The 17,556-nt window shown below is 42.5% G+C and overlaps 1 protein-coding gene across 1 annotated transcript in view; it reads right to left on the reverse strand.

Annotated features, from left to right (window-relative positions):
• LOC102383391 (ubiquinol-cytochrome-c reductase complex assembly factor 1) overlaps window positions 1–17,556 on the reverse strand; it is a 143,347-nt gene that overhangs the window by 76,453 nt on the left and 49,338 nt on the right. The window contains exons 6-7 of the mRNA XM_025215731.1: window positions 16,575–16,632; window positions 3,463–3,571 (exon numbers count right to left, since the gene is read on the reverse strand). Of these exons, the coding sequence (XP_025071516.1) occupies window positions 3,463–3,571; window positions 16,575–16,632 (167 nt within the window). The remainder of the gene's footprint in view (window positions 1–3,462; window positions 3,572–16,574; window positions 16,633–17,556) is intronic.

Here is a 17,556-nt window from a genome sequence, read left to right on the forward strand (position 1 = left end):
CCCAAAAGGCCATATTTTGCCTGCCCCTGACTTAGATTCTATATATGGAAAATGTATACATTTGCCATAATTTTCCAAATACAGGAATCTAATTACTGGAGGTTTGTCTTTAATTTGACCCCTGCCACTGATATACCAGGGGTATATCCCTTGCCCTCTGCCCCCCCCGCCCCAAAGTCCTCCCCCTGCAGCTTCCCTACCTTAGTGTTAGACCCTGCTTTCCCTGAGCACATAGAAGTAAGGGACAAATTTAAAAACATTGATTTTGAAATAAACTTGTCTATAATAATATGCATTTTGCTTTTTTTGAAACTGCTGCAGGTTTTAGCACAGGTACTCCAAAAACACACTTTTAAGCAGCACCTTGGTACTTCCTTATATAGAGTACAAACTATGCATGATATTAGTCTAAAGCCAAAAGGCTCATGATTTACCATATAGTTCATTGGGCTGGGCCCCAGCAGACTCAAAAGCATTTCAAGCCATGGTAACCCCATAGCTCAGCACTGCTCAGTATGTGTTTGTACTCCAGATTCTTAATGTATTCTCAGAAGTCTACAAGAATATTGGCCTAACTCTAAACGTCAGGAAAATGCAAGTCCTTTACCAACCTGCTCCAAATGAAGAAACAAACCCCTGCTCCATTCAAATCAACAGAACATTGCTGGAGAGCGGGATCACTTTGCCTGTCTTGGAAGCCATCTTTTATCAAAGGCAGACATTGACATGGAAATACAACACCAATTGAAATGTGCAAGCTCAGCCTTTGGATGTCTGAGTAAGAGAGTCTTCTTAAATCATGACATCCTTGCTGAAATGAAGCTCTGGGTTTATCAAGCCATTGTCATTCCAACTCTGCTGTATGGCTCGCAAACCTGGCCCACATACAGAAGACATCTCAAGAGCTTGGAAAAGTACCACCAATGGTGCCTTCGCAAGATCCATCGGATTAGCTGGGAGGATAGATGCAGAAACATCAGCCTCCTGGCTGAAGCAAATTCCAACAACATTGAGGCCGTGATCACCAAAACCCAACTTTGCTGGACAGGTCACATTGTTTGCATGCCTGACGCCCGCCTTCCAAAGAGAATCTTTTTCTCATAGCTGAAAGAAGGTCAGCGAAGTAGCGGAGGGCAAAAAAAGTTCTTCAAAGACACCCTGAAGGCAAACATGAAGAAGTGTAACATCAGCATCAACACTTAGGAGACCCTTGCTCAGGACCGACCAAAATGGAGGACAACTCTTTGGGAAGGACCTCAACACTTTGAAACAGCTCGTCAACAGGCAGAAGAGGAAAAGAGGAACAGACTAAAAGAACAGCAGAACATCCAACGCAGCAACACAGTGCCTATCCCTCCTGGAAACATCTGTCCTCACTGCAACAAGACGTGGATTTAGAATTGGGCTATGGAACCACCTGTGGACTCACTATTAAGATCCTTGGAAGGCAATTTTACTTATTCTTGAGTAGTTGCCCATCATCATCATCGTACTCCAGATTCCCCAGTAAATGCTAATTAGCCCCCATTTGTAACTGGAACAGGGTATTCTTATCACAAGTCCTGGGATCCTCCAAACATTTATATGCAGATAAGGCACAGGGCAGACTGGTCTGGCTCCACCTCATGGAGGGTGGGGCCTCACTAATCATATACAGTAGACTGAAAGACGGGGTGACAGAGGGATTCTGGATGAACTGTTTAGAGCTCCCTTTGGTGATATCCCCCGGGTCTGGTGTGCCACAATTTTTTTTTTATTTATGTAAGTGTGCCATGGTATGGAAAAGGTTGGGAAATGCTGAGCTAGGCTATGCACGGAGGGAGTGAGAGAGAAGCAAGGAGGAGGGAAGGGGGAAGAGGAGAGGGGAGGAGTGACTATATATTCAAGTAAAGTACAGTAAATGAACTAGTGTATCTTCTAACCTCTCAGTAGGTGAAAGGTACTAATGATTCTTTTTCTTTTCTGAATGGTTTTGTTCTTTTATAAAATTAAGTTATCTATTCAACTAAATTTATCTTACTTTGAAACAATTTCTGTTTACTTCTCTTTGCTCCCAATTTACAGCAGTCCTCCACTTCCTTAAGCATCTGTTTTCTTTTGAATATTAAATTCACTATGTTTTTCCTGGTATTTAGCTTAAGCTCCACTTGTTTCTTCCCCAGACTTGACGAAGAAAACCTTGTGCTCAAAAGCCTAACATTTTTCCATCTACACAGTTGTTCTAATAAAAAGATATCATCAAAAAAACCAAACTTGCTTCCAGCACATACAGTAAAGCCAGAGAGACAGCCAGTTTACGTACAACAATTAACGCACAAGGTTCAAAACTTGCTCCCAGAATGGTGCTCAGTTCTGGCTGCCCAAGAGTTTCTGCATATAACTTGTAATCCACAACCTGCAAACCACTGCATGGCTGGATACCTAATTCCCAGTCTCCTGAAAGTGAGCCTGTGGGAACAAACCACAGCACTGAGAATTGCACTGATAGAGATAATCAGGGGCTGTCTCATCTCAAATTATATTGTAACACACTGTTTAAACATGGCAGTAAGTGAACATACCTATGAATAGGTACTTATGCTGTATTTTCCACTGTAGAATGGAAACCCCACTAAATTTTTATTCTGAAGAACAGATTTCAAAGTATGACCGGCCTTGCGTTCGCTTGCTGTAACTAAATGGGTAAAAGAATCTCGACAAATGAGAATTCAGGAAATTATAGCAACTGAAAAAAATTATCATTAATGGTGTAAATGAAGTCTCCTCCCTACAACCAACATCTTCTAGGGCATGGACAGACAGGCTATTTGAAGGGCTTCCTTTAGGAGGTGAAAAACTAGATGCCTGCATAGAGCTGAAGCACTCCACATTTTAAATGCTCCAAATTCAACCAGGATTTGGAGCACTTGAAATGCATGGGTGTCCATAGACTAGGACTATACATACAGAATAAAAAGAAAGCATTAGACAGAAGCAGAGAAACTGCTTAGCTTGTTGATGCAACTCCTATTAACAGTATCTGAAAATGTATATATCCTTATACATGTAAAAGAAGCGATTCCCTGCATCAAAACCTCACAATTTCACTGTTAAAAATTCAAAACAAAGAAGTGCACAGGCAAAAGGATACAACAGCCCTTCTAACCCCTTTGCTAATCTCCCCTTTTTTGATTGTCACTTGAACCAATTTCCTAGCACCCCCTGTCACAGTTTGTCATAACCATGAGCATGCAATCCCAACTGGTATATTAATCCTTCTAAGTTTTCTATTTTTTAAATTTAGTTTGCTGCTGGACAAGGTTCTTTCAACAGCATGAAAATACTGAAACCCTAAATGGAAACAGTTCAGCTCTGGACCTAATCTTAATCCCTCAACAATTGCTGTGGTTCAAGTAAAGTAAAAAATGAATTAAATGATCCGGGTCATAAAAATAGTCAAGACAGCAAAGAAAGATAACTTACCCCCAACATTTTCCCACGCTGTTTAACGTCGTCCCACATAAAATGAACAATATGGCGACACATAAAATTCCCAGTTCGACCCTCCTGTTTCATACGTACCAGACACATCCTAAAAGATGCAAACAACAGAGATCAATTTGCTTTCCAGTTTTTTCTTAAAATCTTAAATAAATAAATATAAATACACACACGCGCACCATTTAACTTCTTGCTTTCCCTCTTTCCCACCTTTGTTCCTTCTTCTCACTACACAATAGTAAGACAGAAGAAGGTAGGGCAGGGTGGCACCTTAAAGACTACCTGGTTCAGAGAGGAATGAGCTTTTGTAGGCAACTGTCTACTTTGTCAGATATTATGAATGGATTTGCAAAAGAAAGGATTTAGAATAGGAAGGAATTTAAATACAAAGGAAAGGGACCTGGGAGAAAGAGGCAAAAAAATGGGTTGACTAGGTTAACGAGGCAGTTACCACAGAGTGACACAGAGGTTAATAGCTGGAGTTAACAGCTAGTCCAGGTAATGGGATAAGAATCCATAATCTCTGTCAAGACCATGCTTAACACAATCCAGCCTGTGGCTGATCTTGGTCTGCACTTTCATGTTCATAGTGGTTTTTAAAATTTTGTTTAAGGACAGCTACACTGAGGTCAGTGACAGAATGTCCAGGGAGGTTAACGTGTTCTGCCATGGACTTTTGTGCATTTCTGGAATCGATGATAAATCAGTATCCACTCATTCATTTACGTATGCACGGCTCCGTCTGGCCAATGTAGATGGCATGTTTGATGTTGGTGAAGGAGCATGTAAATGAAACCCAGATCCACGTGACTAGGTCAACTGAAACCTGGTCTATGTTGATGAGAGGACACAGTTGGTATCTGGTCTGCAACAAGACTGGATGAGCTGGAGAGAACTGGCATTAGGTAGTTTATAGGTGGAACAACATTATAACCACATCTGCTCTAATCCCACTGCCCAGGATGCACAATTTAGGAATCTAGAACAGGGCTTCCTACACTTACAATACAAAACCATAGCTGCTCAAATTAATAGAGTCAGACTTGAGTCAGATAGAGTCAGATCCTGCTATGATCTGCTACAACACCAACCCCATGACAAGGACAGCAGAATCCTTCTGGTCATCACCTATAGACCCCAGGTAGAACGCATCATTAGCGACTTCCAATCCCTCATGGAAAGCAATGACCACTGCAAGGTAGCCATGGGTGAACATGCATATCCTGATTTACAGGCATACCCCCAACCTCAAACAACCTCTTCAGCTGCAAATGCGAGTGCTATTCTGTACACTGAAATGTATGTGCAGATGCTGACAGCGGGCACAAATTGCACCTGGTCAGCCCAGCCAGCTGAAAGCCAGCCCCCTGGCTCCTGCCAACTCCAACACTGCCATCTGGAGCCTTAAGCTGACCCCACCGCCAAGTCCCCTGCCACCCCAGGGCTGCTCTGCCATGGCTCAAATTGCTGCTATCCCAGGCACGTGTGTAGATGCTGCACCTAGGAGCAATTTACTCTGGCACAAAGTGTTCCAGAGTTTATTGTTTCACCCTAATTGCAAATGTAGATGCCCTAATTGCAAATGTACTCCCTGACTCTAAATTTGGTCTGATGCAACTGAGATGCACCTCCAGGGTAAGCAATCAAGAGCAATCATAAAAAGCAGTATCTATATGCGGAGATACAGATAGAAATATAAGAACAAACAAACAAAAGAAAATACCAGAATAATGATTTTACCTCACGCCTACATCTTAGCCCTAAGCTTTAAGATGGAGCTTTCACTTCTGTCCAAGCCAAAGTCTTCTCCCGAACTGACAGCCTGCATTTTTTTTGCAAAAATATTTATTTACACTTACACAGACACACCTTTATCAACCTGCCTTGTGAACAGGTTTGCTTGACAATCCAAAACACACCTTTACAGTTACACCACTCTCATTCCAATTAAAATAACTGCACTGCGCAGCTGTGTACCCGCATGCTCTCAGCCTGCATTGCACAGCTAAGCTACTGGAGAACTGAAGTACCTTATGCCCAGGAAACATCACACAAAGACTTATTCTCCTGGCAAGGCTTACTTATTCAATCTTATCTGGCCATTCATATATTTCTACAAAATTATTGGAAAGTAAATAATATATAATTTTGTGCTACCCATGTGCCTCCTACTGACAAGTCAGATTACATTCTTGATCAAATTATAACTAGAATAATCACAGACTTTCAGACCTAGAGATTTCTAATTTGATATCTTTGGATATCATTTCTCTCTATAGGCAATAGTCTTACTTATCTACGGTGAGAAACACCCTTCTTTGAATAGCCTGGTTCCAGGTGTCATTCTTACCGTAGGCCTCTCTCTTAAATGTTCATCATTGTTCTTGAAGGCTCACATGCCTCAGACCACATCCAGAAGCCTAGGCGACTGGTGGGGAGGGGGGGTACGTGGGGTCATCCCCCGTCACTGCCAGCTTCTGGGGGTACTCGTTAGCCCCGTCCTCACTGCCGACTCTGCTGGCAGCTTCTATGGGTACTCACCAGCCCCAGCCCTGCCACTGACACCGTTGGCGGCTTCTGTGGGTGCTCGCCAGCCCTGTCCCAGGCACCGATGCCACCAGCAGTTTCTGAGGGTGGCCCCCCAAACTCAGGAGGCACCAGTCACCCATGTCCACAAGAGACTATTTGACTGGCCATCATATCCACCGAGGTTGGATACTAATTCTCAGTGATAAGTTCTCTTAGTCATTTAGGCTTTGATTCTCTTGTTGGCATGAAACTCATTGTTTAGGAAGTAACACCTAAAAATCATCATCATGTTAAAAAAATCGTATCATATTATGTAATCTGGCCCCACTATAACCTATAAAATACATTCATACCGAATACTACAATTCATACAAACCTAAGAACGATATGACTAAACACAACTTGACATTATCTATCTGGAGATATCACACATACCACATCAGTAAAACAAATTCAAGGAGACATGGCATTCCATGAATACTTCGAAATATTGTGGATTCATAACAGTTGGTTCAATCGACTCAGTTTAAAAATTGGTCTGAATCTTGGGGAAAACTCTGCAAGCTTGGCCAGGACTGTTCTGACAACAGGTTTGTATTTCTTTTTATTTCTGTTTGTACTGGCAGTCTAGATGTGGGAGAAGGCACTAGAGTTTGCTCTAGTTAACATTTCAACAAATTAGGTAAGGGAATATTAGGAGGAGAGAATAACAATTATTAGAGGTCTAGGACACGTGATATATGAGGAAAGGTTGGAATACCTAGGATTGCTTAGTCTGGAGAAGAGATGACTAAGGGGGTATTTGATAACAGTCTTAAAATACCAAAAGAATATTATAATAAAAAGGAAGATGACTGCCTACTTTCTGTGGTCACAGGGAAGAAGACAAGGAGTAATAGTCCTGAACTGTCTTAAGCTGTCTGAGCTGCAGTGCTGTCTGAATACTTATCTTACCATTCTTAATGAAAAAACTAGGTTCATCCATGTAAACTTTTGTAATATATAAAGTAGGCACCAGAGCACCTCAGAAATAAACTGTTGCAATGTAATCTGCACTACAGGGTCTGTTGTATGCCTGCAAGCACTTGTGAACAACTAGGAACAATAACGCATGATTAGGAAATAAAATTGGTTCTCAGACCTGCACATTTCTTTAGTGTAGACAAGACTGTATGTATTCCTACAAATATGACCACTTCCCAGTATATTGTGCATTCTGTTTCAATAGAAATGATAATAAATATTTGCAGACTTGATCTGCAAAAAGAAAAATCATTTTTCCTTCGTATTTGGGTCATGCTCATGATCATGTAACAAGGTTGTCTTACTCGTAAATGTAGGAGACTTTGCTCTGGAAGTGAGTCACTGAGAAATAACAAGTTTAGAGCATGGATTGATAATCTATGCCCCACAGACTGGATCCAGCCTGCAAAGGGATTAGATCTGATCTGTGAAGCTCTGATTCAGTGCAGATTTTACTATGGGTGTGCTAATTAGCCAGCCATTTGATCTGGTCCCTGTTTTACTAATAGCATGTGAATTGTCTCCAGCCTCTCCAAACAGCTGCTACAGCCAGGTGTAGGGCTGCTGCAAGCAGCTGGAGGAGAATCTGTGGTGCCAGCCAGGTTGTGGGGGAGGGTAAGAGGGGTGGAGGGGAAGAGAAGAGGGGCAGGAAACCAGACAAAGGACAGACTGATGGGGAAAATGAGATGGAAGTAAGACAGTAATAGAAGGAGTAGAGCCAAAGTGTAGAGAAAGAACATATAAGTAGGCATCACCAAATGAAGCTGAGACCACCAATTAGCTGATTGTCAATCCCAGCCCCAGAAGTGCACCAAAGTGATGAACACACTTTCCAGGGCTGAGATGACTGGCCCAGGACTGCGCCACAGTAAGACTGACACTTCGGTGTGGTCCAGGGGCTGGGTTCACCAATTAGCTGAGTGTCTCACTAGAGTGTTGACAGGAGGCAGAGGAATCCCAAATGGGAGAAGCCAAGCAGGCATTCCCCTGAAGCTCCAGTACTGCATTCCCGGGGTGGCTGGAGAGTACAGGCAGCTTCAGGCTGACCACACCCTCCTGTCATAAACCAAATTTGTGGCACAACAAGGGGTATGGATGTCTGTATGCTTGGCTTTTTTGCCACCATAAAAAATTATGTCAAAAAAATTATGACACACAAAAAGTGTGTTAGGTTTCTTCCTGCAAAACACTGGAGCTGTGTGGGTACTGCCAAGGCTAATTAACGTAGACTTCTCATGTGGCCATAAAGATGAGCTGATGATCCCACCACAGGGTGGCAGCACAATTTTTCCATCAGATGTATCCATCCAGGGGTGGGTAGAAGTCAGGGAGAGAGTGGGGGAGAGGGGGGAGAGAGAGAGAGAGAGACTTATGGTTAAGGCCCTGGAACTTAAAGTATATAAGTCTTGTTGGCTGGAATTCAGGGTATGCAAGTCAAAGTACTAATTATGCCACAAACTTCCCGTGTGTCTTGGGGTCACTTTCTCTGGGCCTGTCCCATGATTAACATGAGGAAAATACACTTTCTCCCTGCTGCTTTGTCTGCCTTGTTTATTTAAATGCCAACTTCTCATACAAATACTCTCATCAATAATCATCATTTTATTTTATGAATTTCCCCACTCATAAGAAACTAGAGAAAAGTCAGTTTGAGAACTTAACTCTGGGCTAGGAAAAGTATTTTTATGACCTGTAGTATGGGTACTGAACCCCCACCCCTCCCAAACAAACAAACAAAAAAAAACCCAAACAAGTCCTGGCAGATTTCTTCAACACATACACTGCTTCCAATCCAGTCTGCAGTTTCTCGGGAGGAGCAGGAGTGCAGGAGACCAATGATTACAATCAATCACAGATGGCAGAGAACTGGAGTAGTGTTCAGAGTAAACCTTGTTCCCCTTGAAGCCTGAAAGGACACTGTGTGTTTGGATGCATAGTGCTGTCATAGAGCAGTTCAGCAGCACCAAGAGTGAGGTCATGGAATTCTGCACTTTATTTGAAACTTTAGTAATTTGTTACTACACCTGCCATCTGAGGTTTGAAAGACACAGATTTTCTTAGGCTATAAAACTTCTACCTAGATCAACACAGTGTGAAATGTTTTATTGTTTCACTACAGAATATGTTCTGTAGTCCATTCAAAGACTGACTCATCTTTGTCAAACCATTAAAGGTAAAACTGTTCCGTGCTCAGATTTCTAGCTTTAAAAAAGTGTCTGCATAATTTATTTTTAAATTACGATGTTTAAGCTCAAGCATATTAAGTCTGGATTTTTTTTTGAGGTGGGGAGTAGGGGGGCCTCAACCAGAAATTTTTTGTTCTTCACTGACAATATAAAAACTAGGCTATATACTATCAGTTAAAACACTTGAATTTTTAAAGCCATCATGATCATCTTACATAAATTATGCTGCAAATAAACTGAAATCAAAGTTATTAACCAAACTGTCTCCACATGCATAAGCACAGACCCTTTTGAAATCAAGAGGTATTCAATATTTGCATGTAAAAGCAAAATCTGGCCCAAATTTGCTGTTAAGATGCAAAAACCTTACAGAGATTGTCTCAGTACAACAATTTAAAATTAGGATTAAGGAAGTTAGGAATCTATTGCCTAGCAAAAAGAGCTTAGATAAGTAAAATGAAGATAATTATACTGTAAAACATTTATTATACATAAACAACACATCAAGTTAGAACAAACAATTCCAACACAAAAATACATTTAAAATTTTTGTTTTTCCTGCCAGTGGAATACAGCCAACCTTGACTCAGATTTCCATAACAGCCTTGAAAATATACTCTTTAACTTTCATTTTAAAAATTGTTTAGTAAAAGGCAAAGTTTTGACTTTCATACCTGATCAATTACCATTAAATTACTTCGCGCTAACTATGATCCTGGACTGCCAGCATGTTTATACCACTGCAATCAGCATTACAATAGTATAAAAAAATACCAGTTGGTGATGCAAAATCACCATCAATCCAATTTGGTGGAAAATTACTAGGAAAGTGTAATGACCCAAAGGCATGATTTTGTGCGTGCTTCAGCACCAGAATTATCCCCGCCAGGTTGCAACTTCATTGCACGGGAGAGTTTCCTATTGCAGAGGAGAACCCCGGTGCAGGGACGAGTTTCCCGCCTCTCTGCAGCTTCTTTTGCAGGGTGCATTGCTCAAGTTGCAAGAGAAATGCATGGTGCAAAAGAGTTCCTGCCACCCGTATGCAAATTCGTTCCCCGCTATTGGCTAGTTCTAAATTATTCCCACGTGGCGGCTAACAATTGGCCTGTTAGCCATATAAGAGGCTTGAGCAGTTTCCGCCCAAGCCGAAGAGGACTCCACATCCATCTCGTGGAGACTCTGGATACACGGCAGGGTAATAGAGACCCTGTATGAGATTCAGAGGAGCTTGGCGACCTGATCCATCGCCCACCTCTTCCCGTCTTCGAGCGGAAAGAATTTATAAGACGTATCTATGAGTCCGATTTTGGTGACGCACTCACCCAGAGCATCCGGAGCTCTGTTCCGTGGAGCCTAGCAAACTCCACGCGACCGTCCGTGTTGTCTGTGTCTGTAACCGCAACTCAAGCAAGTTTTCCAGCCTACACCACTACCATCTCTGGTGTAAGTAAACAATCTTTAAATCTACCGTTAAGCGTCTGTGCCTAATTCCAGCTCATCGCCCTCCCTCTCTGATCCAGCGTGCCCGGGCTGCTGGCCACAGCCCGCGTGCAGCACGGAAAAGGGCCCGGGTCGCTCCCGGCCCACAGAGAAAGAATCAAGAAGAAAGCTCTACCAGGATAAGTCGCATCTGTTTATCTCATATTTTCTCACATAAAATACACATTGTTTCCCCAGAAATCAGCAACCCAAAATTGGGGTACATGTATTAAGCAGAGAAGCTGATTTTCTGCCAGGGACAGAAACACAGTGCTTTGCTAAGTAACACCACAGTGCAGCAGCTGTGGTATTACTGTTAAAGCAGTTCAGGGAATCAGTTGACTTGATCGGTCATTCTTCGCCACTCCACAGGTGTTAACAACCATCTCTCCTTTTTAATGGTTTTGATATTCTACTAATCAAGTTAACCTTTCTTAGGACAATTTTGCTGTCTGCTAGCTGCTCCCAATCTCTCTCCTCCTATTTTACAGGCTAAGCAAGAAAAGGAAGGTGAGAATCAGCTGAAGATTAGGTTCTGTCCCTGCACAGTGCAGCCATAAATCTAGAATCTTTTTTTCCTTAATTCTGCCTTTCAAAACAAAGCGCATATTATATTCTGAGATGTGCTGTATGCAAGAAAATATGGCATTTGTCTGCCTGTGATCATTCCAGGGTAGTTGTTTGTGAAAAGCACTGAGGCTATTACTTGCCACCTAGTAGCAAGGTATCATAACAAGCCACCTACTTTACACAGCTATCCCAGCGTAACTGCATGTCTGTCCTGTTCTGATCTCAATGTACATAAAACTATATACAATGATACAAATTAGACAGGGGATGTGTGTTCAACTGTTCAGAGCCTATATTTGTCACCATTAAGCAGTAGGGCTGTGTGAAGCTTCGGGTACTGATTCGATTCAGAGGAGATTCAGCCTGATTCGGTGGCCAAATCTCCAAATCCAAATCGAATTAGGGGACCAATAAAAAGGTTTGAATCGATTCAGAAAAGATTCAGAGAGCTTCGATGATTTGGGCAGTCCCTGCCCACTGCAGCACCACGGGGCAGAAACCAGTGAGACCGGGGTTTTTTTGTTTTTTCCTTAAGGGGCCAGGAGCTCGGGTGGGCAGGGCAGCCATGGGACTGGGACAGCAGGCAGGGGTTGTGGGGCTCGTGATAGAGCCCCCCGTGTAGTACGGGGCAGTGGGGATCGCCCCCCTACCCAGCAGCACCCAGTGAGTCAGGGGTTTTTTTGGGTTTTTTTCAAAGTGCCAAGAGCTGGGGCAGGTGGGGCAGCCATTGCCAGGGCTGGGAGAGCAGGCGAGGGATGGGCCCATGTGATTCAGAGATTCAGCCGCAGCAGCCAAATCTCTGAATCAGATTCAGCTGAATCAATTCAGGACAGTGATTCGAATCACCAAATCGAATCAATGTCCCCCGACTTGGCCAAATCTGAAGCGAATACAAACCACTTCACACAGGCCTTTTAAAGCAGTGGCCAAACTAACATAAGCAGTGGTGAAACTAACACCATTTCAAATTAAATAATGCTGTTGATTCCAGCCTCATAGGAGCATCTGATAAGGAATATGACAGATAAGGAGCTGCCATACCTTAACCTAAGAAACCTGCTATGTAATACAGTATGAATATTCTATTACATAATGACCTGGTCAGTTATAAAATACTACAGAAGGTAGGTTGTTAGAATTTCCTGCACAAATGTATTGATCTAGATTTAAATCATTTCATGGAGAGTTCAAACAAAAAAATCCATATTAGCAGCGTGACACACACTTGAAGGACATTGAAGAAAGCCATTAGCTTCAAGGATCCTTTCTTCAACAACCTGCAGGTCTTGTTTGCTGGAAACTAGGAGCCTGGAGATCAAACACTAAAAGTGTCTCCTGGGGAGATGACAGACATGTGTTAGATACTGTCTAGGGCAGTGGTAGCTAACTTTTTTTGGCAAGCATGACACAAGTTGAGCACCCTCCTCCCATTCCCCCAAATACTGCTCTGATTCACATCTCCCAGAGGCACACCTGATAGCTTGTGATCTGGAGCACCAAAATGGAGTGGGCAGGAAAGAAGAGGCTCAAGCAACAGCATCCTTCCCTCACTCCACTCCAAGGAGTCAATTCCAGCACATCCTTTAACTAAGCACCTGGGGCACAAATGCCACACATAACAGCTGCCCATATCACTTGCAAGAGAGGGTCTGTGAAAAAGGCTGAAGAAGTTGGTACTTCCCATTCCAAGGAATGGCAAACCTTAGAGAAAAGTAGGCATGTATACAGGTATTTTATCGTTATGTCTCCTGTGAAACGTTTTTCTTCTAAACAAAGGACGCTTTGCCTGATGGTGACTGCCCCATCATCATTTATCAGGAGGCAGTCAACCACTTGAGAAGGTACCACAATGTCGAAAGCATAACGCCTCCAACCACATCTGAGGAGAGCAGCACCGCATACTGTGCTCAGCAGGGTGAGGGGAGAAACGACCCAGGATGAGGGGCGGCGGTCAACCCTGGCCAGACGACGGGTCAGCCCCCAGTGAGATCCTAGAGGTGAAAAGATGCCCTGTTATCCTAGCAGTAGGACCGGGGAGGAAACCAGACGGGTCCTTCCCAACTTATAGTTTGCTTGGTTCCTTTCGTTTTCCCCCTTTTGGAAGGGCTGAGAGGTAGGGCGAGGCGATGCAGGCAAGACAGCTCTGCACCGTCTTTCTCTTCCTTGTTTGTTTGATTGGTGGTTAAATTTAGAGTCCCAGGTCCGAGACTGCTGAGGGCAGGTGGAGGCCCTTCTAAAGCCAAACAGCTAAGTGAGCGAGTCATCCCAGGAGGCAGTGTTGAGGGCGTAATAGGGCTACAAAGATCGTTGAGCTCAAGAAACACAACATCATCGGGAGGTATGGCCCAGAAGATCTGACAACTCGCCAGAGGTTGGCGTAAGGTTGGGGTGTAGGGGAGGTGGAGCCCCACGGACTACCGCCGGGTGGTCTGCCCGCTGCAACTGAACCCTGGGTGGTTGGCCCCCCCACTGGTATAACATTCAAAGTCATGGCAGGCGAGATTGGGGGAAGCCACTCTGGGACTAGACGACAGCCCACGGGCCTACAGGAGACTGTAGGACACCCTCTACCGGCCGCCCGAACCAAGGCCGCATGAGACCGGATGTTTGAGGCCCGGCGGGTACAGTCACTCATATGGCACTGGGATGATGGGCCAGCAAGTGGCAGGTGCAGTGCACCTTTGACCCTGGCTGTATAACAAAAGAGGTCACATGCTGAGCAGCTCCTATGACCCTGAGGCAGTGGAGTTTGAAATGAGTCACAGAGGCTGCACCTGAGAGCAGTACGGGGGAGGGCTGCAAAGCACTGTGGGATATTAGTGGACCAAACAAATCCCTCCTGCATGCTGCTGGAGGGTACAAATATAACACGAGGTACTTCACAGTGAAGCACTTTATAGTCGTTTCAATTTCATCTAGGGTTATTTTTTGAGACAGATTGTGCCAATTTGTAACACTTCATTGCCAGGTGACACCTGCCCCCTCACCCTCTGGGCACCATAAGGGCACTTGGATCTCTACTAATGTGATGCCTGTCCATGCTGTAAGTCAGATATCCTGAGGCAATCACATTTAGTACCTGGGTCACTGCCACTCAGGGCCCAGTCTAAGATCTGGAGGACCGTATTTCAATTCCAAACTCAAAGGATGTCTAAAGGCCTGGGACCTGAGACATGAGAAGGCTAGCATAAGACCAGGAAAAGTTCATGTCACTACAATTCAGTGACACAGATTTCCTGTTTCTCCTTGCAGTGGTGCTGCAGAAATGAAATTATGCTTTGCTTAGAGTCTGTGGTCTATCCTGAGGCAGTCCCACGTAATGGGCGATTCTCTGGCCACAGTTTACATTAGGGCCTATTCATGTTGGACCCTTATCTCCTGTTCAGCGTGGATGTTTGCATATTTTCTTTCCCCACAAACTGTAAGACCAGTGGCTGGATCTGACCAGAACCTCCTTTCCTCTTATAACCAAACATCACTTTGCAAGCTGATACAGTACATCTTTATCACATTACAGATAGCTACATACACATACTATTTTCTTTCACATAGTCAAACAAAAAAACCTTGGAAAAATTTAACAGGCATATGCAGAGCTTGGGTTCCTAGGTGTTCCATAGATAGTGAATTGGCTCAGACTGGTGCCATCAGTGATGATTAATACAGGGTAATGAAGAATGAAGGGATGATTCCTGAGTTAACAAGTTGGGCTTGAAAGTTCTGATGTGGTACTGTATTTAAGTTTTTTGGGCCCATTATTTTGTTAAAGAAGTCAAGCTGAAGACAGCACAACACTTCAAATGGAAGGCAAGATGATGGGGATGGTCCTTTGTTCCTACTGGAGTTAGTTTCATAGTCACAGACCAGCCACCAAAACGCTCTTAACTCCTAAACAGAGGAGATTTACCCTTGTGGCAGACAGTTCTATTGTGAAAGGAGTAGAGTTTTTAAGCATGGTTCTCATCCTAGAACTTTAGATAATCTCTTGAGAACAATGGGTTCAGGTCATTGAGCACCTTGAAAATAAAAACCAAGACCTTTATCTTCGTTAACTGCAAATGACAACAGGATATTCAATAAAGCAAATAACTTGGAAGATGAATTCTCCTTAGCAGCAAAAATACTGCTTCCTACTGCCACAGAGGCTACCCATATGGAATGGATAACTATAAGAGATAGTATCTGTTATTAGCAGCAAAGGGGATACTTTTTTTAATAAGGTACAATGAAAATTAAGAGAAAGGACATACACTGAGAGGCAGTTTTCATATTTCCATTAAACATTGTTAGCCCTCCACCCCCTTTTTAAGGCCAACTTTGTTTCTCCATCTAGTCCACTTATATTTGAAAAGCAAGAAAACCAGAGTACAACCACTGCTTAAGAATGAAAATTTAAGCTCCAAACAGGATATTCTTGTTTAAGGTGCCCACACCAACCACAATTATATGCCCACAAAGATACAGTTCAATAGGACCTTTGATGAAATATAACATATTAAACACAACGTATATATGCAATGTTGATTTCAAATTGTATGCTAATGGGTTTTTTTTTTCAAATGGAACAAGCTGCCAAATGTATCTGTACATTTCAGACTCTTTAAAATAAGTGGGGAAAGGAGGATGATGAGGAATGAAGAAGAGTAAGGGACACAGGCTTTCAGGCCAATTGGTATTGCTACCTAGCAATTCCTTAAAATCTTTATATAACTGTTTTATGTTACAGTAGTGAATTTAATTCACTTCCTGAAAGAACTGGCAGTTTGAAAAATACTGTATTCCCTTGTATATCACGGCTACATCCCTCTGACCTTTTCAATCATGTAGTATTGAAAAAAAAAAATCTCAAATGAAGGAGAAAATATACAGTTTTAGGGTGTTAAATATTGTTACATGCAGTCAATCTGTAATTCGCTTAACCTGCATGTAGAGTTTAGAGCTATGAGTGTAAATGTCAGTGCTATAATTTGTTAAAGGCTTCTGAAAACCAGCAACTAAAATCACCACAAATTGTTACTATTTAAACCAATTTTACATAAACATAAGCTTTTCCCAGAACAACTAAAAACACAGTTTTCTATCCAGTCAGAGTGAGAGTTTTTAGAAAGATTCAAGACCTTGCTCTTTCTGCTACTGAGGATTTTGAAGAATACTACAAATATCTGTTTCTCTCTGGATCTGTTTAAACTCTAATAAAAAATTTCTAATGTAAACCATTTTGAAAAAAATAAATAGAACATTCCTTGTCAGTAGGGTAACTTCATTCTGCATTCTGAAAATAATCTTATTATTTTAACTTTCACTTACCAGACATGAAGTTGGGCTACTAGAAACCATGAGTTCAGTGTATCAGGCATATTGAACCCTAGGGAAAACAAAATAAAACTAAATACAGGAGGATTGGTAAAATGCTTTCCATTTCTTTTTTGCATCTTACAAACTTTGTGAACTGAAACTTAAATACATCTTTTCTTCACTTTAAAAGTATTGTCCTGTCCATTAAATTGTGTGTCAGAAAACGTTGCATAAAGGACTTTTCAGATATTTGTTTTAATATACTAGGAGCTCAGAAACTGAATCTCTCACCTTTTAGGTTATAAATTCCTTAGAGCAGGGACTGGGTTTTTGAGTAGATGTGATATCTTTTATTAGACCAACTGAGTAATTAGAAAAAAGTTCTTGGCAAGCTTTCAGGCACAATCATCCTTCTTCAGGAATAGGAAGTCTCTGCTGTTCTGAGACTCCAAGATATGAGAGAAGTTAAGAGTGTGACAGGAGGTCAGTGAAAATGTAAATAGGTGAAAATTAGGAAAACAAAAAGTAAAGCAGGGAAGGGAGGGAGGGGAAGCAGGGGAGAAAAAGCCAAAGGTGAGTAAGGGAGACGCTACAGTGATAATAATTCCAGGTAGAAAAGAGGCTGTCTATGAAAAAGGAAATAGCTGGAAATTAGGAAGATAAAGGGCAGAAAGAAAGTAGGGGAGGGGAGGGAAGAAGAGAAAGTGAGGCTGGGGAAAGGAAGAAAAGTGTTAGAGGTCAGGTCTGACATGTTCCTGGTGAATCAGATGTCAGGCAGGTTGTAATGTGTCATAAAACCAATGTCTATATTGAGTCCAGCATTTTTTGTATCCAGTAGATTTAGAGCAGGGGCTGTCATTTACTATGTTTGTCTAATATCTGGAACAACAGAGCCTCAACCTGACTGATGGCTAGACACGACCACTATGTAAGATAAAATCAAGTAATAATTATGAGGGAGTCCCATTTCTTTTTCCAGGTCTTGCCCTATCAG

The sequence above is a fragment of the Alligator sinensis genome, unplaced genomic scaffold (assembly GCF_000455745.1).
Source record: "Alligator sinensis unplaced genomic scaffold, ASM45574v1 scaffold705_1, whole genome shotgun sequence".
NCBI classification, from domain to species: domain Eukaryota; kingdom Metazoa; phylum Chordata; order Crocodylia; family Alligatoridae; genus Alligator; species Alligator sinensis.